General features: G+C 46.6%; 1 protein-coding gene across 1 annotated transcript in view; it reads right to left on the bottom strand.

Moving 5' to 3' along the window:
• The window catches only part of LOC142657627 (serine/threonine-protein kinase TNNI3K), a 227,442-nt gene that overhangs the window by 105,841 nt on the left and 97,801 nt on the right, over positions 1-23,800 (bottom strand). Inside the window, exons 20-21 of the mRNA XM_075832842.1 lie at positions 3,696-3,748; positions 2,513-2,565 (exon numbers count right to left, since the gene is read on the bottom strand). Coding sequence (XP_075688957.1) covers positions 2,513-2,565; positions 3,696-3,748 — 106 coding nt within the window. The remainder of the gene's footprint in view (positions 1-2,512; positions 2,566-3,695; positions 3,749-23,800) is intronic.

The following is a 23,800-nucleotide window of genomic DNA, read 5'->3' as shown; positions in this document are numbered from 1 at the left end:
CGTGTGTAAGGGTATGTTCACACGAGGGCGTCCGTAACGGCTGAAATTACGGGGATGTTTCAGCCTGAAAACATCCCCGTAATTTCAGCCGTAACGGCATGTGCAGGCGCTTGAACGCCGCGTCAATTACGGCCGTAATTGGCGCTGCTATTCATTGGAGTGAATGAAGAACGGCTCCAATTACGGCCAAAGAAGTGACAGGTCACTTCTTTGACGCGGGCGTCTAGTTACGCGCCGTCATTTGACAGCGGCGCGTAAATATACGCCTCGTGTGAACAGACAAACGTCTGCCCATTGCTTTCAATGGGCAGATGTTTGTCAGCGCTATTGAGGCGCTATTTTCAGACGTAATTCGGGGCAAAAACGCCCGAATTACGTCCGTAAATAGGCCGTGTGAACATACCCTTAAAGTAAAAGTACAAGTGGGCGTGTATTATGTGCGTACATCGGGGCGTTTTTACTTCTTTTACTAGCTGGGCGTTCTGATGAGAAGTATCATCCACTTCTCTTCAGAACGCCCAGCTTCTGGCAGATCACGCTGTGACGTCACTCACAGGTCCTGCATCGTGTCAGACGAGCGAGGACACATCGGCACCAGAGGCTACAGTTGATTCTGCAGCAGCATCGGCGTTTGCAGGTAAGTCGATGTAGCTACTTACCTGCAAACGCCGATGCTGCTGCAGAATCATCTGTAGCCTCTGGTGCCGATGTGTCCTCGCTCGTCTGACACGATGCAGGACCTGTGAGTGACGTCACAGCGTGATCTGGCAGAAGCTGGGCGTTCTGAAGAGAAGTGGATGATACTTCTCGTCAGAACGCCCAGCTAGTAAAAGTAGTAAAAACGCCCCGATGTACGCACATAATACACGCCCAGTTGGACTTTTACTTTTAAACACGCCCACTTGGACTTTTGCAAGCCTCATTTGCATAAATACAAAAATGGTCATAACTTGGCCATAAATGCTCGTTTTTTAAAAATAAAAACGTTACTGTAATCTACATTGCAGCGCCGATCTGCTGCAATAGCAGATAGGGGTTGCAAAATCTGGTGACAGAGCCTCTTTAAAGGGGTTGTCCCAGAATCGACAATCATCACCTATCCACAGGATAGGTATTGTCTAATCGCTGGGGCCCTACCGCTAGGACCCTCACCAATTTTGAGAGTGAAGGTCCTGAACCACTGCAGTGAGGAGGAGCTTGAATGGTGCAATGGTCGAGCATGCGCCCGCCGATTCATTCAATGTCTATGGGACTGACGGAAACAGACGAGCACTGTACTTGTCATTCCCATAGAATGAAGCGGCAGCGCACATGCGTGGCCACTGCTCCATTCAGTGTCCTCCTTTCAGCGGTCAAGCAGTAAAGAGGAACAAATTCAGGACCCCCGTTCCAGCGATCAGATCATTATCACCTATCTTGTGGATAGGTAATAGTTGTCGATTCTAGAAATAACCCTTTAACCTTTCTTTCCAATTTCATAAAACCTGTTTAATAGTAGTACATGTAATCTACGATGACCGATAATTCCACGTTGAGGGGCTTTCTTCATCACTGAAAGGGCTGATTCAGACGAACGGAACGTTTTTGCGCACGCAAAAACCGCGGCGTTTTGCGTGCGCAAAAGGCACTTGACAGCTCTGTGTGCCCTGTTCATATGGATGCGCGGCTGCGTGCTTTTCGTGGTGCTTTTCTGTTTACATTCATTCTTTTACTGTTATTGCACGAATAACGATTGTCCCACGGAAGTGCTTCCGTGGGGCATGTGTGATTTTCACGCACCCATTGACTTCAATGGGTGCGTGATGCGCGGAAAACGGCGACACATAGAACATGTCGCGAGTTTTACGCAGCGGACTAACGCTGCGCAAAACTCACGGACTATCTGCACTGCCCCATAGACTTCTCTAGGTCCGCGTGAGAACCACGCGGCCGGCACGGATGCAAAACACGTTCGTCTGAATCCGCCCTAAGGCATCATTTACACAATCGTAATATACGCGCATGCGACGCGCGTGCTTTTCACGAGTGTCGTACGCACCTATATTAGTCTATGGGGCAGTGCAGACAGTGCGTTAATTCTGCGCAGCGCGAGTGCGTTGCGTAAAACTCACGACATGTCCTTTCTTTGTGCGCTGTTCGCGCATCACGCACCCATTGAAGTCAATGGGTGCGTGAAAACCACGCATGCCGCACGGAAGCACTTCCGTGTGAACTGCGTGATTCGCGCAACAGCTGGCAAACTGTGAATGTAAACAGAAAAACACCATGAGCTTTTCTGTTTACAAACATCCAAACGGAGTGTCATAATGATGGCGGCTGCGCGAAAATCACGCAGCCGCACATCATACACTGATGACACACGGAGCTGTTAAGTGCCTTTTGCGCATGCAAAACGCCACGTTTTTTGCGTGCGCAAAACGCACACGCTCGTGTAAATCAGGCCTAAAACAAAATATTGCCGTGGCCTAAGAACTATGGCAGTGCAAGGGTCAAAGCAATAAAAGTAACAAACCCCGGGCTGCTTGGTCATGTTGTCTTCATCCATTGACTGAAGAAATCTCGATTCTGTGGGGAAAAAAGACAAAGATAAAAAAATGTTTTTGTGGGTTTTTTTTTTTATAGAAAACCTGAACCTTGGATCAAGATCCAGCTTACAAGAATAAATGAAAAGTCACTGAAGCATTTGAAATGGTTACGTAACTCATATTTCATCCATTTCACGGATACCGAAAAGAAACGTCTGGTGTTCAACTTGAGAGCAGAAACGTATTCATGGACATGACATTTTATCACAAGAAAGGTCATGTTTTTATGTGTACATATAGTCAAGGTTAAGAACAACAAGTTTGGGTTATACGCTGCTGAGAAATACCTGGATTGGTCGATTTGATAAGCAAGCACTGCACCGCTCTGCTATTCCATCACTGCAGAGCGCGCTCGCGTATCTAAATGTCACACGTGTAAATAAACTGCGGGCCTAAATAAATGTGTATTATGTTTTATAATATACTGTTCGTCATGAATAAATACGATTACGGCGTGTTTTATGAAAATAACATTGTAATTGGAAAGAAACGAATATTGACAAATGCCATACAGGGGCATAGCTGGGGGGCTGCAGAGCATTTGCCCGGGTACTAGGTGGGGGATGGGGGTTTGCTTTGTTTATTAAGGGTACCTAGAGCACTGTAACAGAAAAACGGAGCGCCGACCGCTATAAAGATATGTTAAAAAATAATCAGCACAAAATGTTGGACCTAAAAACGACATGGTGTTAAAAAGTGATCGGTCTCTTTAAGGAATTCCATTTCTCCAAGGCTGGTCTATTAGGCGAAGTATAGACGTGGCAAATGTTTCCGCTGGTCATTCGCTGCAAATTTGCAGCGAATTAGCGGCAAAATTAACAACGGCTTTTGCAGCTGATTTGGTGAGGTATTTGACAGGGATCTCACCCGTTGCATTTTTCCACTGAGTGTGGATGGAGTTTTGAAAACCCCATTCTCATGAATTGTACTGTAAATTGCCACAGATTTGCGATGAGGAATTTTCATCCCAAATTCTTGGTAATTCTGCCACGTCTAAACTCAGCCTCGAATCTCTAAGGCTTGAAGCAGGAATTATTCTGTCCATAAAAGTATATTAGGGAATTGCATTATGTGTTAGCGAGTGGTATTTATTAATTGTGGTGTACTCACCTCCAAAGTCCGCGACTACAGCGTGACCATCTTCATACAGCAGGATGTTGTGACTAAAAAGGGCAAAATATATAATTTTATATAGATCACCAACTATCCAAATGTTTCTACGACACACTAAGGGTATGTTCACACGCACTAATTACGGACGTAATTCGGGCGTTTTTGCCCCGAATTACGTCCGAAAATAGCGCCTCATTAGCGCTGACAAACATCTGCCCATTGAAAGCAATGGGCAGACGTTTGTCTGTTCACACGAGGCGTAATTTACGCCCCGCTGTCAAATGACGGCGCGTAAATTGACGCCCGCGTCAAAGAAGTGACCTGTCACTTCTTTGGCCGTAATTGGAGCCGTTATTCATTGACTCCAATGAATAGCAGCGCCAATTACGTCCGTAATGGACGCGGCGTTCAAGCGCCTGCACATGCCGTTACGGCTGAAATTACGGGGATGTTTTCAGGCTGAAACATCCCCGTAATTTCAGCCGTTACGGACGCCCTCGTGTGAACATACCCTAACACTTGTATATACTTCATAAGCTACAATTCTTGGAAGGCTCTGATTATCCTTGCAGAGATCCGGCTGGTATAGGGAGTTTACAAGCAATGTTTCCGGTGAAAAGTAGGCAAAATAGCTCTTCTCCAGAAGGAAGAAAACGGTCTCTCTAGTGTTACCTATAGGTGGCTACCCTGTAAGTCAATGTTCAACCCTTAATAGAGCCTTGAAACATGACAAGGGATATCAGCCAAAGTGGAGACACCCATTTCTAGCCAGCACTGTTTCAGAGTGGTTGCTCCTCATCAGTACAGAGTAGGTTTCTGGTTGGCTGAGTGAGATGTCTTTGATGCAGTACTTGTAAAGGTACTGGTTCTCCTTGCTCCATGCTTATAGGGAGTCTTACAATCAATGATCCATGGGAAAAGTATGTAAAATAGCTCTCCTCAAGAAGGAAGAAAACTGTCTTTTTAGTGCACCTAGTTTTCTTCCTGATAGAGGAGAGCTATTTTGTATTCTTTTTCCAGTGATCATTGTCTGTAAACCTCCCTACAAGCAGGAGCCGGTTTGGCTGATATTCCTTGTCATGTTTCAAGGCTCTATTAAGGATTGGATATTGACTTACAGGGTAAGTACTGATGAGGAGCAACCACTCTGAAAGAGTGTTGGCTAGAGATGGGTGTCCTTGGTTTCAGGGCACTATAAAGGGTTGGACACTGACTTAGAGGGTAGTCATCTATAGGTAACACTAGAGAAACAGTTTACTTCCTTCTGGGTGAGAGCTATTTTGTCTAAGCTATAAGAAAAATTCACAGTCAGCTAAGTCTCTGATCACATCCAAAGACTAAATTCTATATGTGCCATGAAAGTAAACCCCTAAAGTACACAACTATATGCATACAGTTGCAAATTTAGGCCATAGACACCCATGTACAAGAATTGTATAATGCATGGCATACGTTTCTTTGCGGGATATCTCTGTACTAAAAAATGTGTAGTTGACTACGTTTTTCAATACAAAAAAAAAATGAAAAGCGCTATGCCAAGAGGACCATTATTTTTTTTTTGCATACATGCAGTCAATAGGAGTTTACGTTCGGAATATACATAGCACGATGTGACCATAGTCTTGGGCAGCTATACCTAACCATTACCGATCCTTAATAAGGTTTTTTGGCTTTTTTGGCTTAATGGCGGGTTAGAAGCAGCAATTGCAATAGAACTGGGGCTGGGGACGGGCTGCTTCTATACCTTATACAGTGGATATAAAAAGTCTACACACCCCTGTTAAAATGCCAGGTTTTTGTCATGTTACAAAATCAGTACAAGATGAATCATTTCAGAACTTTTTCCACCTTTAATGTGACCCATAATCTGTACAATTCAATTAAAAAACAAACTGAAATCTTTTAGAGGGGAAAAACAAAAATAACAAGAACTACAATAATGTGGTTGCATAAGTGTGAACACCCTCTTATAATTGGGGATGGGAATTAGCCAATCACATTTAAACTCATGTGAAATAGTAGTCTGTACACAGCTGCAATTATTTAAAGTGATTCTGAGTAACCCCATATAAAGTTCAGCTGTTCTATTAGGATTTTCCTGACATTTTCTTTGTTGCATGTGACAGCAAAAGCCATGGTCCGTAAAGAGCTCACAACACATCAAAGGCATCGGATTGTTGAAAGGCATCAGTCAGGAGAAGGGTACCAAAGAATTTCCAAGGCATTAGATACACCATGGAACACAGTCATCAAGAAGTGGATTACATTTGGCACAACCGTGACGTTAGCAAGAACTGGACGTCCCTCAAAACTTGATGAAAATATAAGATGAAAATTGGTCCGGAAGGCTACCAAGAGGCCTACAGCAAAATTAAAGGTGCTGCAGGACTTTCTGGCAGGTACTGGTTGTGTAGTGCATGTGACAACAATCTCCCGTATTCTTCATATGTCTGGGCTGTGGGGTAGGGTGGTAAGACGGAAGCCTTTTCTAATAAAGAAAAACATCTAAGCCCGGCTATGTTTTGCAAAGACCTACATCAATTCTGCCAAAACCATATGGGAAAACGTAATATGGCCCGATGAGACCAAGGTTGAACTTTTTGGCCATAATTCCTAAAGGTATGTTTGGTGTAAAGCCAAAACTGCAGATCACCAATAGAACACCATACCCACAGTTTCAGCATGGTGGAGGCAGCATTATGGAGCATGGTGGAGGCAGCATTATAGAGCATGGTTGAGGCAGCATTATGGAGCATGGTGGAGGCAGCATTATTAAGCATGGTGGAGGCATCGTTACGGGGCATGGTGGAGGCAGCATTATGGGGCATGGTGGAGGCAGCATTATGGAGCATGGTGGAGGCAGCATTATGGAGCACGGTGGAGGCAGCATTATGGAGCACGGTGGAGGCAGCATTATGGAGGCAGCATTATGGAGCATGGTGGAGGCAGCATTAGGGAGCATGGTGGAGGCAGCATTATTAAGCATGGTGGAGGCATCGTTACGGGGCATGGTGGAGGGAGCATTATGGGGCATGGTGGGGGCAGCATTATGGAGCATGGTGGAGGCAGCATTATGAAGCATAGTGGAGGCAGCATTATGGGGCATGGTGGAGGCAGCTACGGCGCATGGTGGAGGGAGCATTATGGGGCATGGTGGGGGCAGCATTATGGAGCACGGTGGAGGCAGCATTATGGAGCACGGTGGAAGCAGCATTATGGAGCACGGTGGAGGCAGCATTATGGAGCACGGTGGAGGCAGCATTATGGAGCACGGTGGAGGCAGCATTATGGAGCATGGTGGAGGCAGCATTATGGAGCACGGTGGAGGCAGCATTATGAAGCATAGTGGAGGCAGCATTATGGGGCATGGTGGAGGCAGCATTATGGAGCATGGAGGAGGCAGCATTATGAAGCATAGTGGAGGCAGCATTATGGGGCATGGTGGAGGCAGCTACGGCGCATGGTGGAGGGAGCATTATGGGGCACGGTGGGGGCAGCATTATGGAGCACGGTGGAGGCAGCATTATGGAGCACGGTGGAAGCAGCATTATGGAGCACGGTGGAGGCAGCATTATGGAGCACGGTGGAGGCAGCATTATGGAGCACGGTGGAGGCAGCATTATGGAGCATGGTGGAGACAGCATTATGGAGCACGGTGGAGGCAGCATTATGAAGCACAGTGGAGGCAGCATTATGGGGCATGGTGGAGGCAGCATTATGGAGCATGGAGGAGGCAGCATTATGGAGCATGGTGGAGACAGCATTATGAAGCATAGTGGGGGCAGCATTATGGGGCATGGTGGAGGCAGCATTATGGAGCATGGTGGAGACAGCATTATGAAGCATAGTGGAGGCAGCATTATGGGGCATGGTGGAGGCAGCATTATGGGGCATGGTGGAGGCAGCATTATGGAGCATGGAGGAGGCAGCATTATGGAGCATGGTGGAGGCAGCATTATGGAGCATGGTGGAGGCAGCATTATGGAGCATGGTGGAGGCAGCATTATGGAGCATGGTGGAGGCAGCATTATGGAGCATGGTGGAGGCAGCATTATGGAGCATGGTGGAGGCAGCATTATGGAGCATGGTGGAGGCAGCATTATGGAGCATGGTGGAGGCAGCATTATGGAGCATGGTGGAGGCAGCATTATGGAGCATGGTGGAGGCAGCATTATGGAGCATGGTGGAGGCAGCATTATGGAGCATGGTGGAGGCAGCATTATGGAGCATGGTGGAGGCAGCATTATGGAGCATGGTGGAGGCAGCATTATGCTTCGGGGCTGTTTTTCTGAAGCTGTAACTGGGGCTTTAGCCAAGGTGGAGGGAATTATGAACAGTTCCAAATATCAGTCAATTTTGGCACAAAATCTGCAGACTCTGCTAAAATGCTGAAGAGGAATGTCATCTTTCAGCACGACAACGACCCAAAGCAACAACTCCAAATCAACAAAAGAATGGATTTACCAGAAGAAGATCAAAGTTTTGGAATGGCCGAGCCAGAGCCCAGACCTGAATCCCATTGAAAATCTGTGGGGTGACCTTAAAGCCTTATTCACACGGACGTGTCCATTTTGCGTGCGCAAAAGGTCCGTGTGTCATCAGCATGTGGTGCTTTTCTGTTTTCATTTATTTCTTTTACTGCTGTTGCGCGAATCACGCGCGGCACCCGGAAGTGCTTCCGTGTGCCGAGCGCGATTTGCCCGCACCCATTGACTTCAATAAGTGTGTGCAGCGCGAAACACGGGCAAATATAGGACATGTCGTGAGTTTCACGCAGCGCACATACGCTGCATGAAATTCACTGACTGTCTGAACGACCCAATTCACTAACATAGGTCCATGCGACGCGCGTGATTTCCACGCACGTAGCACAGACGTATTATACGTTCGTGTGAATAAGGCCTAAGAGGGCTGTACACAGGAGATGCCCTCGCAATCTGACAGATTTGGAGCGCTTTTGCAAGGAAGAGTGGGCAACAATTACCACGTCAAGATGTGCCATGCTGATAGACTTCTACCCAAAAAGACTGAATGCCGTCATAAAGTCAAAGGGTAATTCAACAAAGTATTAGTTTAACCCGTTAGTGACCGGCCCATCGTGTTTTTATGTCGGTCACTAACGGGCCTTATTCCGATGCCATAGACTTTTTACGTCGCGGCATCGGAATAAGTAAACAGAGCAGGGAGCTGTCAAATCTCACCCGTTTAACCCCTCAGATGCGGAGCACAATAGCGTGCACCGCATCTGAGTGGTTTTGGAGAGAGGGAGGGCGCTCCCTCTCTCTCCCACCGACACCCGGCGATGCGATCGCCGAGTGTCTGTGTCTCCGATGGCAGCCGGGGGTTTAATAAAGGCCCCCAGGTCTGCCTGGAGCGAATGCCTGCTAGATCATGCCGGAGGCATGACCTAGCAGATGCCTGTCCGTGTTAAACGTATTGCAGTGTATTATAAATGCGATCGGAGAATCGCATATTATAGTCCCCTAGTGGGACTAGTAAAAAAAGTGAATAAAAAGTTTAATAAAGTTAATTTGAAAAAAAATTTGAAAAAAATGAAAAACCCAGCTTTTCCCCTCACAAAATGCTTTACTATTAAAAAAACAAAATAAAGTATTAAATGTACACCTATTTGGTATCGCCGCGTCCGTAACGACCCCGACTATAAAGCTATTACATTATTTAACCCTCACGGTGAACGCCGTAAAAAATGTAATAAAAAAACAATGGAAAAATTGCTGTTTTCTGTGAATCCTGACTTTAAAAAAATGTGATAAAAAGTGATCAAAAAGTCGCATTTACTCCAAAATGGTACCAATAAAACTACAAGTCTTCCCGCAAAAAAAAAGCCCTCATACAACTGCATCGGCGAAAAAATAAAAACGTTACGGCTCTTCAAATATGGAGACACAAAAACAAATAATTTTGAAAAAAAAAGCGTTTTTACTGTGTAAAAGTAGTAAAACATACAAAAACTATACAAATTTGGTATCATTGCAATCGTAACAACCCGCTGAATAAAGCTATTGTGTTATTTATACCACACGGTAAACGGCGTAGATTTAAGACGCGAAAAAGAGTGGCAAAATTTCAGGTTTTTTTCTATTTCCCCCCCAAAATAATAGTTAATAAAAGTTCATCAATAAATAATATGTCCCCCAAAATGGTGCTATTAAAAAATGCAACTTGTCCCACAAAAAACAAGACCTTCTACAGCTATGTCGACGCAAAAATAAAAAGGTTATAGCTCTTGGAATGCGACGATGGAAAAACTTCAAAAATGGCTTGGTCATTAAGGTTTAAAATAGGCTGGTCATTAAGGGGTTAAGGGTGTGCACATTTATGCAACCACATTATTTTAGTTTTTATTTCTCCAGATTTCTGTTTGTTTTTCAATATAATTGTACAGATTATAGGTGACATTAAAAGGTGGAAAAAGTTCTGAAATGATTCATCCTGGACTGATTTTTTGACATTTTAACAGGGGTGTGTAGACTTTTTATATCCACATGTCGATGTTACCTCGGTTCTTTCTTCTTTAGACGGTAAGCCTGCCTTCAAACACCATTTTATAGCTTGTTTTCAGATATTATCTACAACATAGTATATTTTTCAGAGCTGTTTTTCACAAGTCTTTTGGTGTTAATTGGTAACTGTCATCAAGTTTGTTGTCAGACACACCCATAAAAAAGCTTAACCAAACACCTACAATACAGTTAGTTATTCCTTTATCGGATTACTATACAGTGTGTGATGTCAGTGGTCGCTGACCGCCAGTATTACCCTCTTACCGGCAGCCACAGGACTCTGGATCTCTGCCAGTGCGCTCTCTCCTCTTGCCTGTGCCAGTAGGGTGCGCACGCATGCTCGTCTCTAGTCTTAAAAGGGCCAGCGTGCGCACCAGGAATATTGCTCCCAACCTATCCCAGCACACCCTGGACTTTATAAGAAACTCTGCCCACTTCCTCAGTGCCTGAGCAATGTTGTTTCTAACTGTGTGTTAGTCTGCAAAGGTTCCATAGCCTGTTCCTGTATCCAGTGTCCGTGACGTCTTCCGTATCCGTGTCAAGTCCAGTATCCGTGATGACTTCTGTTCCCGTGTCCGTGAGAAGTCCGATAATCCAGCACAAACCAGTTTCTGATAATCCAGCACAAGCTAATTTCTAATAATCCGGCTCAAGCCAGCTATCCTGGTACTCTCGTCCAAGTGACTGCTATTCATATTTGTTTGGCCAGCTGCTACTCTGTTACGGCGGAGTGGCCCAGTGGGTCCACAATCCCCACGGTCGTGACACAGTGCCTGGTGTAAAGATGACACTTCCCAGAATACAAATCACTAGAGCAAGCTGTGTGAAGACATCGAGACTACAAGGAATGCCTGCAGAATTGTGAATGCAGCTCCGGAGTATAATGCAGGCTCAGTATCAGTAGAATATAAGTAATACAACGTATGTACAAAGTGATCTAACTTTTTATGTACAGGGTGGACCATTTATATGGATACACCTAAATAAAATGGGAATGGTTGGTGATATTAACTTCCTGTTTGTGGCACATTAGTATATGGGAGGGGGGAAACTTTTCAAGCTGGGTGTTGACCATGGCGGCCATTTTGAAGTCGGCCATTTTGTATCCAACTTTAGTTTTTTCAATGGGAAGAGGGTCATGTGACACATCAAACTTATCGAGAATTTCACAAGATAAACAATGGTGTGCTTGGTTTTAACGTTACTTTATTCTTTCAGGAGTTATTTACAAGTTTCTGACCACTTATAAAATGTGTTCAAAGTGCTGCCCATTGTGTTGGATTGTCAATACAACCCTCTTCTCCCACTCTTCACACACTGATAGCAACACCGCAGAAGAAATGCTAGCACAGGCTTCCAGTATCTGTAGTTTCAGTTGCTGCACATCTCGTATCTTCACAGCATAGACGATTGCCTTCAGATGACCCCAAAGATAAAAGTCTAAGGGGGTCAGATCGGGAGGCATTTCTTCTGCGGTGTTGCTATCAGTGTGTGAAGAGCGGGAGAAGAGGGTTGCATTGACAATCCAACACAATGGGCAGCGCTTTGAACACATTTTATAAGTGGTCAGAAACTTGTAAATAACTCATGAAAGAATAAAGTAACGTTAAAACCAAGCACACCATTGTTTATCTTGTGAAATTCTCGATAAGTTTGATGTGTCACGTGACCCTCTTCCCATTGAAAAAACTAAAGTTGGATACAAAATGGCCGACTTCAAAATGGCCGCCATGGTCAACACCCAGCTTGAAAAGTTTCCCCCCTCCCATATACTAATGTGCCACAAACAGGAAGTTAATATCACCAACCATTTCCATTTTATTTAGGTGTATCCATATAAATGGCCCACCCTGTAGATTACTTCTATATGTAAAACGTTCAAAAGTTGGCATTGCTTTATGGGTTTCTTGTATAAGGGTTTTTCTACTCAGTTAAAAGGAACTATAAACTTTAGTAAGTATTTCAGAAATATTTAGCAAAAAGTCAATAGAAAAGATCAATAACTGTATCATTGGGGCTTAATGGACCTTACGAGCTGCCACAGTCACCTGTCTTGTTATATAACCTTTATATGATAGATCATTAGCTCTCAGAGTAATTATTATATCATAACTTATCTTAGGATCCTATAATTCTGAAGCAAAAAATCCAATACACTTATAAAAGAGGAGCGTCTACAGCAGGATGGATGGAAACCACCCCAGAAATCAGGGACACTCTTTTGAGAAGCCTAAAAACCTAAATAAAAGAATAGACATATGGGAGAAACTATGTTCATATGGTCACCAGGAGTCTGACTAAAATGAATGAAAAATAATAAATAATGAGCCTGTGACTTTAAAGGGGTTGTACGGAATTAGACAAACATGACTGCATTCTTCCAAAAATAGCGCCACACCTGTCCACAGGTTGTGTCTGGTATTGAAGCTCAGTTCCTATAAAGTAAATGTGGCTGAGCTGCAATAACAAACATAACCTGTCGACAGGTGTGGCGCTGTTTCTGGAAGAAAGCAGCCATGTTTATTTAATTCTATGCAACACCTTTAAGTTTCTTTCAGTCGAGTTGCCTCAGGCCATTATATCCAGCTGACAAAGCTACCCTCTTGCATGTATTATCCATGGCTATCTAGGCTGGAAAAAGGCCCTTAGAGGCCATATCATTATTTTTCTTACCCCTGTAAGTACCCTGTCAGACCAATAAAGAGTGCTGTGACAATGGGTCAGCTACGGGCAATTAAAATTTCATGAATCTTTTTTTCCTTCCATCAGCAGACATGGGCTGTTTTACACCAACCGGAGTCTATTTCTCCATAGGCAGAATGAAGGCCGTCAGAAACGTCAACAGCATTCTGCTGACAGACTCTATTTCGTTTCCTATTGCTTTGCGGCTCTATTTTTGGATAGTGATTCTTACAACACATTTATTTATGTAACTGTAGGTCCATGAATGGTAAACTAACGTGTCTAGACCCGGGTTATATGGCGGGTTGAGTCATCTGTAGCCGTTTTGTGTAGCATAGCAGTTTCTCCATGGCAGCGTGTGTAATTCAGCCGGGACACCATTTGTTATGGCGGACATGAAATGGATTTCAAAATGAAGTGGTCTACTGGGAAATAATATTGATGGCCGATCAGGTGAACATTAGCGGCAATAATTGAGGCACACAAAATAGTCATGGAGCCATAATCCTATTGTGTCCCTTTTGTCTTTTCCAATTTTCCTTGGTTTTTCCGAGATCTGCATGCAATTTTCCACTCTACCCTAACTGCACCATATCTCTTTGTGTAGATGGGCCCCATTAGCTTCTGGGCCATATACAAGGGCGCACATACCATAAAGTACAACTGTGCAGCCCTGGTTAGTCCCATCCCCTTTACTACATGAGGACGAAAACTGATGCAGTTTTGACTGCATTGTTAGCAAACAAAGGGGGTAAGGAATTGGCCCGAGGATTAGGGAAAAGTGGAATGGAATCCAAACAACAGGCCCTTCTGTCCTGGCTGGGACAACTCAGCACACATTTTGCACAGCCGTAATGTGCTGTGAAACCCTAACTTTAAAAGGGGCAGTGCTCCATATTGTCCACTCAGAATTCTCCTATATGAGTGAAAAATGGCCATGTAATACTACATTTATCCTGTAGGGGGAATCTTTTACCCATTTGCCGATTGTCTCGTGATCTCTGTGGAGATCAATTGATCGCCGTGGTGTCTCTCAAATTAAAAGGGTTGTCAGATGAGACAAACCCTTTAAGACAAGGAGTCCCAGAGACATTTGGTTGCCTGCTAGTCAAGCTAAAATTAAAGAGGTTATGCGGGAACCAAAAATAGCAGTGTACTCACTGCAGCATGTGAGATTCCGATTCCCTGTTGCGCCGACTCTGAGATTTTTATAGCGCTGTACTCTATGTAATAGCTGTACTACTGCTGCTGCTTGTACATGGAGTACTGCGGGGTCCGTCATGTGACAAAGAGTCGTATCATCATCAAAGAAGACTGTGCAACTAGATTTCCGGTCCCCCACGAGCGCTATAAAAATGTCATAATAAGCGCAACGGGGACGGGGGAATACATATTAGTGAGTGTATCACATACTGCAGTGAGTACACCGCTATTTTTGGTTCCTGCATAACCTCTTTAATTTTAGCTTGACTAGCAGGCAACCAAATGTCTCTGGGACTCCTTGTCCTAAAGAGGTTGTCTCATCTGACTACCCTTTTAATATGAGAGCCATCACGGCGATCAACTGATCTCCACAGAGATCACGAGACAAATCGGCAAACGGGTAACAACCCTTTTAATTATTATATTTAATTACATTTAATATATTAGTGAATGACTACACTGCTAGATATTTTTGGTCCCCGCATAACCCCTATCATGTTTCATAATGAGAATAAAAAATAAAATTAAAAAAAAACAAAAAAAAAACGAGGATCGCGTATGACGATCACAAAAATTACAACAATGACGGAATTCTTGCGATTGTTGCCAAATGTTTCCCCCCTAGGGACATTCAGGCCACACGTAAGTGCTGGTAATGTCGCAATTTTTCTGCATGGCCGTCCAAATGTCGCCATAAACCAACAAGAAAATTAAAAGTGTAAATAGCCCATAAATAACATAACCAATACTCAAAACTGACAAATACAGTGCACAGAATGCAAACCAAAGCAGCATCTCCCAGGGGTACAATCTCGATTTCCACATCTGTCATCCTTATACACAGAGCAATAGACAGAAACCGCTTATTTGCAATTGTATTCAGCCATTGGGGAAACAATTTTGCAGGGGGGTTAAATTATTTAAATAAACGGGGTGTAAAATGTGCATTTCTAAACGATATAAGGAAAACTCTTGGTTTAAACATAACGGCCTTATCTGAAATCAGATTATGCAAATGGCTTTAAAATCAATGTGTGCGAGAGAATTTCCAGTGCTGTGATATGTAAAATGATTCATTTTATTACAAGCCTTTGAAGTCATGGTAACAGAAATCTTAATAAACGGAAAAAGATTTTAGGCATCAGCCTCATCAAACCGTATATACTGACAATTCCGTCTGTAGATTTAAAGGGAGCTGGCTTTGTACTGTACTGCTTTGTTTTTCGGCACCCGGATAATACAGATGTTGGTTATTAAATAATATTTGCATATACAAAGCATTCGGCACGCAAAGAAGGAACAATCAACAGCATAAGCCCCATGCACACCACTGTCTTATGACTCCATACAAGCTTCGATTCGTACAGAGCCATAATATGGCGATATCATTGTATGAAGGTTGCCGTCCCTCACTTAGATGCTGTATGTTCGTACGGAGGTTTGTTGAATTTTTCGCCATATGAAAAAAAAATGGTGCTATGCCCTATTGGATTCTGAATTTCTAAAATAAAAGTCAATGGACACGGAAAAATGGCACCAGAGCCGTGTTAAAATTTCGATACTAGTATGGATTTTCTTCTCTAGACTGATGGCAAGGAGTACTGGATTGTAAGCCGGAAATTATTTGGGACTCCTATCGTGCCCGTATGAAACACCACACGGAAACATACGGTACCATACAGAATTTCACAAGTGCCGTTTGCTCATCCAAACATGCCGTAGGGTACAGTTTTGTTATACAGTTGCGTGCATAAGGCCATAGGGATGAGAAAAGAAAAATAGATCTTAAAGACTGTTCATATATTGTATCATACCTACCAATGTCACATTTTTTGCTTGATCGTCCTACAAAACGGGCTTCAAAGGAGGTGGTCTTATGCAAATATGCCCCAAAGTGGACTTTTCTAGGTGGTTTTGGAGGCATTCCTGGGCAGAACGCCCACAAAAAAGTGGAATCCCTATTCGCTGGACATGTCCCAGTGTGGGACATGTCTAGTAAATGGGAATTCCAATGTTGGGATGTATATTGTATTTTGATGCCATTTTAGTAAAAAAAGCAGGATAAGTATAAAGCTTTCAATTATACTTGCTCTTTCCTTTACTTACTAAAAATGTAATGGCTCCACTGGAAAAGTAAAGAAGAGGCTGGACGCAGCTGCAGGCTTAAGGGAAGCCGACATGACCGTCCTGGTAGGGAAAGGGTTAATGTTACGAGGTCAGGGAAAGTTGAAGGAGCTGAAGGAGGGACGGGGAGGAGTTAAGGGGGGCGGGGGGGCCGTTACTGCGCTTCCCGCTGTTTCTCGGCATTGAGCCGGAAGCAGCGGGAGGAGTAACACACAGTAAGCAAAGCTCCCCGTTGCCCGGTTTTTTAGTAATGGCAGAGGCCTTGATTTTAGAGCGGCTGCGCGCCGCTGCTGTGCACCACGGTCCCGGATGGCTGGAGGAGACCGTGGCTGCATTAACGCGGATCCCGGACGCCGTTTCGCCACGTCGGGCACGGCGTTCGGGGTCTGTTGTAAGGGACAGGCTCCCCTCCCCCGGCCCCCCTACGAGCATGGCTATGGCGGCGGGGGGGGAGTCGGCAACAACCGCTCCTGCGCTGGGCAGGCAGAGAGCGGTGGCAGGGGTGACGGCGATGCAGGCTGTGTCGACCCGTCCCTCTCGGCGGTCCCGACCTCCAGAGCGCCTTAGTCCGGAGGTAGTCCCGCGGACACGGCGTCGCAGAGGGAGCCCGATCCCGGACGCTGCAGGCCAGGCAGCTGGGAGGACCGCCCCTTCCCAGGCCCTGCGTCCTGGCAGGAATCCCAGGCCGCGACGGGGTCCGGCGGTAAGCAGGGAGTCGCAGGCCGGGCTCCCTGTCACCCCTCCCCCATCAGATGGAAGATGTCGAGAGCAAGGTACGGCCGCCCCGCATGGTGATGTTCCGGCCAGGGGGCAGGCTTCGTCAGGATCGTCTAGACGGACGACTAGATCTGCAGCGACGTCGAGGCAACAGGTCCGGTCGGAAGTCTGGGTCCCGGCGGTCGGGCGGCAGGTTGCCGGCCCATCGGTCAGCGCATCCTCATCCCCTTTCCGAAGATGTCGTTGGGAGGGACAGTCGTCGGCGAGAGAAGAACTGGAGGAAGGTGAACTGGACGTCTATCGTCGAGGTCAGGATGGTCCGGCTGACGGGAACACAGCGCCTGTGCAGCCCGGTGAGTGTATAACTCCATTATTGTCTTATCCAGCGATTTTTATGTCGGGTGTCGGCGGGGGGGCTGCTAGCATAGCATCGGGGGCCGGTAGTGGCGCGGGCGGACGCGACGGAGCGGGTTTGGCAGATTTAGTGGGTTGCTTACGGGAGCTGGTGGGGCGCCTTGATAGGGCCGCGGCGCCGGTTGTAACGGAAGTGTCCCCTGCGGTAGTTTGGGAAGGCCCCAGGGACGTGGGATCGTTGCAGGCGCGTCCTGTGGTGGCGGTTAGAGAGGCGGTCGCGGTGTCGGTGCAGACTGAGGCACAGAAGGACGGCGATCGAGTGCGCATGGACGATCGTGCTCGGGGGGAGGTGTATGTTTGTTTTGAGGGTCCGTTGGGGGCGCATTTAAAGCAGGAGGTGCGTGATCGGATCTGGAAAGATGAATACGTTGAAATTTTTTCTCTCTTGCCGCTGGCTAAATTCAATTTGGATAAGAGCAAGCGGGATGAGAGTAAAAAGGACGAGGAGGAACGGCGGCGGTATAGGCTTATCCCGCAGACGTTCGTTAATTGGTCGCAGGCGTTCGCCATATTGGCTAGTGTGATAGGGGAAAAGGCGCCGGAAAATTGTTCGGCGTTATTTTGTTATTTTGATGCTATTGGGGAGGCTCATAGGGCGTATGGGGGTCAGGCGTGGCTGCGATATGATGAGCAATTCCGTCAGCGGAAGGCGGTTCGGCCGGCGATTCGGTGGGACCAGAAGGATATTGCTCTCTGGTTACGGGTTACGGCTCCGGTTAGGCAGCCCTTTCCCGGGAGCGGTGGCCAGGGAGGCCAGACTAGTCAGAGTGGACCAAGCGGCGGGGGAAAGGCGGGGTTTTGCTGGCAATTCAATGAAGGCCAGTGCAAGTTTGGGGCCACGTGCAAGTTCAAGCACGTGTGCTCTGAGTGTAATGGTGCATCACACGGGGCGGCAAAATGTCTGCGGAAAAAGAGGTCCGGGAACCAGCACGGGGCTGGTCAAGGGGGTGTCGCCGGTGAGGGTGGAAAGGATGGCCCCTTATCTAAATGAGTATCCGGATAGGGCGGCAGCTAAGTTGCTTTATGAAGGGTTTAGTGTTGGTTTTGTTATTCCTCCGCCTCCTTATGAGGTTCCGGTTACGCGGAGAAATTTAAAATCGGCTTACTTGCATGCGGAAGTCGTGTCGGAAAAGTTGTTAAAAGAAGTTTCGTTGGGGCGCATGTCGGGGCCATTTGTGGAGTCGCCGGTAAAAGATTTAGTTGTGTCCCCTTTGGGTATTGTCCCTAAACGCGAGCCCGGAAAGTTTCGTTTGATTCAACATTTATCGTATCCCAAAGGTTCGTCGGTAAATGACGGGATTGATCACGAGTTGTGTTCCGTAGTTTATACCTCATTCGATAAGGCGGTGGGGTTAGTGCGGGCTGCGGGTCCGGGGGCGCTGCTAGCAAAAACCGACATCGAGGCGGCGTTCAGGTTGTTGCCGGTCCACCCAGAAAGCCAACGGCTGTTGGGTTGTTTTTGGAATGGGGCCTTTTACGTGGATCGGTGCCTTCCGATGGGGTGTTCTCTTTCTTGTGCATACTTCGAGGCGTTTAGTAGCTTCGTGGAGTGGGTAACGAGGGGAGTATCCGGGGTCGATTCGTTGATCCATTACTTAGATGATTTTTTGTGCGTTGGCCCGGGGGGTTCGCCGGTTTGCGGTAACTTGCTTCATGCCCTGCAGAAGGTGGCGAGGGATTTTGGGATCCCTTTGGCGCCGGAAAAAACGGAGGGCCCGGTAGCGACGATTTCTTTCTTGGGAATCGAAATTGACTCGGTGGCAATGGAGTGTCGGCTCCCGGCGGATAAGTTGGGTGCTTTGAGGCTGGAGGTGCGACGGGCTTGTAGAAGGAAGAAAATGTCGCTGAGGGAGCTTCAGTCGCTGCTGGGGAAGTTGAATTTCGCCTGCCGGATTGTGCCGATGGGGAGGGTGTTTGGTAGAAGGTTGGCGGCGGCAACGGCGGGAGTGCGGGCGCCGCATCATTTTGTGAGGCTCAAGGAGGAGCACCGAGCTGATCTTCAGGTTTGGGATGACTTCTTGGGCCAGTACAATGGTCGCTCGCTATGGATGGCCCCAGCGCAGGATACGAGTGATCTGAATATTTTCACGGATGCGGCTGGGGCGGGTGGCTTTGGAGCTTACGGGGGGGGTCCGTGGTGCGCAGGTCAATGGCCGGCTAGCTGGGTGTCCAGTGGATTGACGCGGAATCTGGCCCTGCTCGAGCTGTTTCCCATCGTGGTGGCGGCTACCATTTGGGGGGACAGGCTCAGGGATAAGAAGGTCCGTTTTTACTGCGACAACATGGGGGTGGTGCTTGCCATTAATAACATCACGGCGTCCTCTCCTCCGGTAGTTCAATTGTTGCGACATTTAGTGTTGGTGTGTTTGTCGCTGAACGCGTGGGTGGTGGCGGTGCATGTCCCGGGTGTACGGAATTGTGTTGCTGATGCTCTTTCTCGCTCGCAGTGGGACCGGTTTCGGGAATTGGCCCCGGGAGCGGAACGTCTCGGTTTGGCGTGTCCGGATCATCTATGGGATCTGGTATCGGTCCCGTAGAGCAGCTGTTACAAAGGTCTTTGGCGCGCACGACGTGGAGGGCTTATGCTGCTTGTTGGAGGCAGTGGGAGGAGTGGGTAAGAGAGTTGGGTGATGTCAATACGGATAGAGACAGGTTGGTGGCACTTTTGTATTGGTTAGGGGATGCCTGGGAGGGGGGGTTTTCAGTAGCGAAGGTGAACCGGTTTATATCCGCGGTGGCGTTTGGGCTTAAGTTGCGGGGCTTGCGGGATGTATCGAAGGAATTTCTGGTATCGCAGGCTTTGAAGGGGTTGCGCAGAGGTAGGGTGGAGGCGGATAGTAGAAGGCCGGTGTCGTTTGCTTTGCTGGGCTTGTTGGGCGGTTCATTGGCATCGGTATGTCGTTCTTCAGATGAAATGGATTTGTTTCGGTTGGCTTTCTCGTTGGCGTTCTTCGGAGCATTTAGAGTAGGTGAGTTGGTGTCGCCAAGTACTAAACAGGCAGGGGGGCTGAGATCTGGGGAGGTGTGCCTTTTTGCAGATCGGTTGGAGGTATGGTTGCGTAGATCAAAAACTGACCAATTAGGGAAGGGAAAACTGATAGTTTTGTTCGCTCTCCCGGGGTCGGTCATGTGCCCAGTAGAGTGCATGCGGGGTTTTACAAAAAACAGGGGGTCTCCAGATTTGCCTTTGTTACGTCATGTGGACGGGTCGTTCTTGTCCAGGTTTCAGTTTGGAGCTGTTTTTAAAAAATGTTTGACGGCGGTTGGGGTTGCAGCAAGCTCATATTCATCTCATTCCTTCCGGATTGGCGCAGCAACGGAAGCAGGGCGCTGGGGGTTGGATGATGAGGGGGTGAGGCGTATTGGTCGTTGGGAGTCTAAAAGGTTTAAGTCTTATGTCCGCCCCCATATGTTGTAATTTTGTTGTTATGCTTGCAAATGTTATATGGTGGTGCCTAACTGTGTTTTCCGTTTCAGATTCGCCTCCTTGTCTGGTGTGGTTGATGGGTCATTCGTACGTGCACTGGGGGGCTTTGAGGGCGGACGTCCGCCCGGATGGTCGCCAGTTGCGCATTCCGCGACAGGATGCGGTTGTGCATTGGCTGGGGTTTAGAGGTATGTCGTGGAACAGGGTGTTGGCGGAATTCCAGACATATGTGCGGCTCGATAGGGTTCCGGAGGTTTTAGTGTTGCACGTGGGTGGGAATGACTTAGGAGTCCGCCCTTTTCGTGAGTTGGTGCGGGATATCAAACATGATTTGTTGTGTTTGTGGGTATCTTATCCCAAGTTGGTGGCAGTGTGGTCGGACATAGTCCCAAGGAAGCATTGGCGGTTAGCTAGATCGGTGGAGAGAGTCAATAAGGCTCGGATAAAAGTTAACCGGGCGGTGTCCCGTTTTGTGGCGAAGAACGGGGGCATTTGCGTGAGGCATAGGGATTTGGAGTCAGGATTGGGGAATTTCTGGAGGAGTGACGGGGTTCATCTGACCGAGGTTGGCATTGATATTTGGAGCTTGGCTATAGCAGAAGGCATAGAAAGGGCGGTGGTGGTGTGGAGGAACTCACAGGCTTAAGGTGGTCAAGGCCTGTTTCGCGGTGGCGGGGGGAGTCCTTGAGGCCAGTCAGTACAAAATGGTGGGGGGGTCGCATCGGGGGTATGCGTCCCCCAAAAAAGGTACATGGTTGAAGACTTCATCGGGTGTTATCCCTTTGAAGTGGTCTTCTGGTAGAAGGTATGTCACTTGAAGGCTTCATCGGGTGTTATCCCTTTGAAGTGGACTTCTAGTGGTCGGTATATCACTTGAGGGCTTCATCGGGTGTTATCCCCTTGAAGTGGACTTCTAGTGGTTGGAGCCATCTGCAGAGGTGAACGGTGCTTCCGAGCTGGTTTACGGCTGGAGGTAATTAGTGGTTTGCAGATGGCTAATTCGGTGTGTTCTTGAAAGGAACATCTGAAGGGGCTTCAAGGACTTCCTCTGCTCGGGTTAATGTTAACGTTTAATTGTTATTTATGATTCTGACCCATGTTGGGTCATGTGAATTATTAGGAGGAATTCTCTGGTGGATTCCTAACTAGTTATCCGAATGTTTCGGATTTAAATTGTTTTTATAAAACTGTGAAATTAATAAACGGCTGCTGTGGCCATTTCACATCCAACCTCGGTGTCATGTGTCGTTACTAAATGGGGATGGGGGATAGTATGGTTTAAGGTTAACACACGACTCTACCTAGGCAGGTCATGAAGCTCGTGGGTACCAACTTGCCTACCTTCATATCAGTTCTGCATACACAAAAGATGCCTAGAGACAGACCATGCCGTCGCTATTGGGCTCCTGGAAAAATGGGGTCCAGGTCCGGTTGGTCCAATCCATTTTGCTACTGGTTGGCAAAAACGAATACAGGACTCCCCTCTCCAGAAAGACAACATTGCTAGCAAACAAGAGGGTGAGAAGTTGGCCTAAAGGTGGACATAGACATTAGGTTTAAAGTGTAGCTAAACGTTTAACAAACGTCTGACATGTCATAGTGACATGTCAGAAGTTTGGATTGGTGGGGGTCCGAGCACTGAGACCCCCACCAATCGCTAAAACGAAGCAGCTGAAGCGCTCATGTGAGTGCTCAGCCACTTCGTGTCTGTTCGGCTTTTTCCTGAAATTAATGTATTGGAGTGCAGACTCAATAGAAAGTTTATGAGCCCGTACTCCGATACATTCATTTCAGGAAAGAGCTGAACACAGAAAGTGGCTGGGCGCTTCTGCCGCTTCGTTTTAGCGATCGTTGGGGTCCTCAGTGCTCAGACCCCAGCAATCAAAATTTATGACATGTCAGAAGTTGGTTAAACGTTTAGCTAGACTTTAAGACGGTTGAACCTGCCAATTCCGGAGGGACTGGAGGACTATCTAACGTGTATTAGATATTCTGCCGACGTTCATACGGCAGAAGTTGGGGAAAAAACTATTGGGCATGTTGAATTGACGATCCTTTGTTTTCACGGGAGCTAAGAAGCCACCAGTGGTGTCTGGCAGCAGCTTATTCCCATCTCCTTATGGACAATACATCCTCACCCGAACCACGCATGCATGTGTATGGGGAGGTTGGGAGGAACGGTTGTCGGCCGAACAGCTATTGAGGGTCTTGAAAAGTGCAAAGAGGTGGAAACAAATCCTGTCCTGGGTGGCAAAACTAAAAAGCATTATGGGGGGCCCATTTAGATTCTTGGTAGGGGTCCCCCTCTTTTCCATATGTGCCCAGGTATCGATAGATCCCATATAATAAAATGTCTTTTGAACAAAAATATAGCCTATAATCCATTTTAATGCCTCCTGTAGCTGCATACTGTAATTGTAAAGTCCTCCCTCCCATCACAAATGAAGAAATATTATAGCGCTAGCCTGGTATTGTCTTACCAGAAACACGCTTTTTATGCTGCAAAACCTTATGGGGACATAAAGCGATTCACACGTAGAGGCTTATTACTCGAGAAGCGTCCCAGTGCGAGTGCTACTGCTTAGCCAGTACATATTCTAAAACAGACTATAAAACAAATGTGCTTCCTAAGCTCGGGAAACAATCAAGCCTATAAAATAGTAAATGATACAGCAAATAAAGCCAGAGAAGGAATGAAAATAAACAACTAATTGTTCATACAACCGGAATTGATCCGAATAGAATCAGAAGGTTAGAAACAGTCAAGGAAAAAATTACGTATTTAGGCTATGGACGCATAACAAATGGAAATTGGAAATTGTGTTGGTATCTGCTATACACGGATGCACAAGATTTCTGAATTGTTATTAAGGAAAAGAGTGGGTTGTGGAAAATACATTCTGTAACAGTTTTTTTCTATTTTGGTCTCAATTTATTTTAATATCAAGGATGTAGTAGATTATATGGTAAATATCTCTAAAACACACACACACATATATATATATATATAC

This window comes from Rhinoderma darwinii, chromosome 7 (assembly GCF_050947455.1).
Source record: "Rhinoderma darwinii isolate aRhiDar2 chromosome 7, aRhiDar2.hap1, whole genome shotgun sequence".
NCBI classification, from domain to species: Eukaryota; Metazoa; Chordata; class Amphibia; order Anura; family Rhinodermatidae; genus Rhinoderma; species Rhinoderma darwinii.
This window is presented reverse-complemented; position numbering and strand designations above follow the sequence as displayed.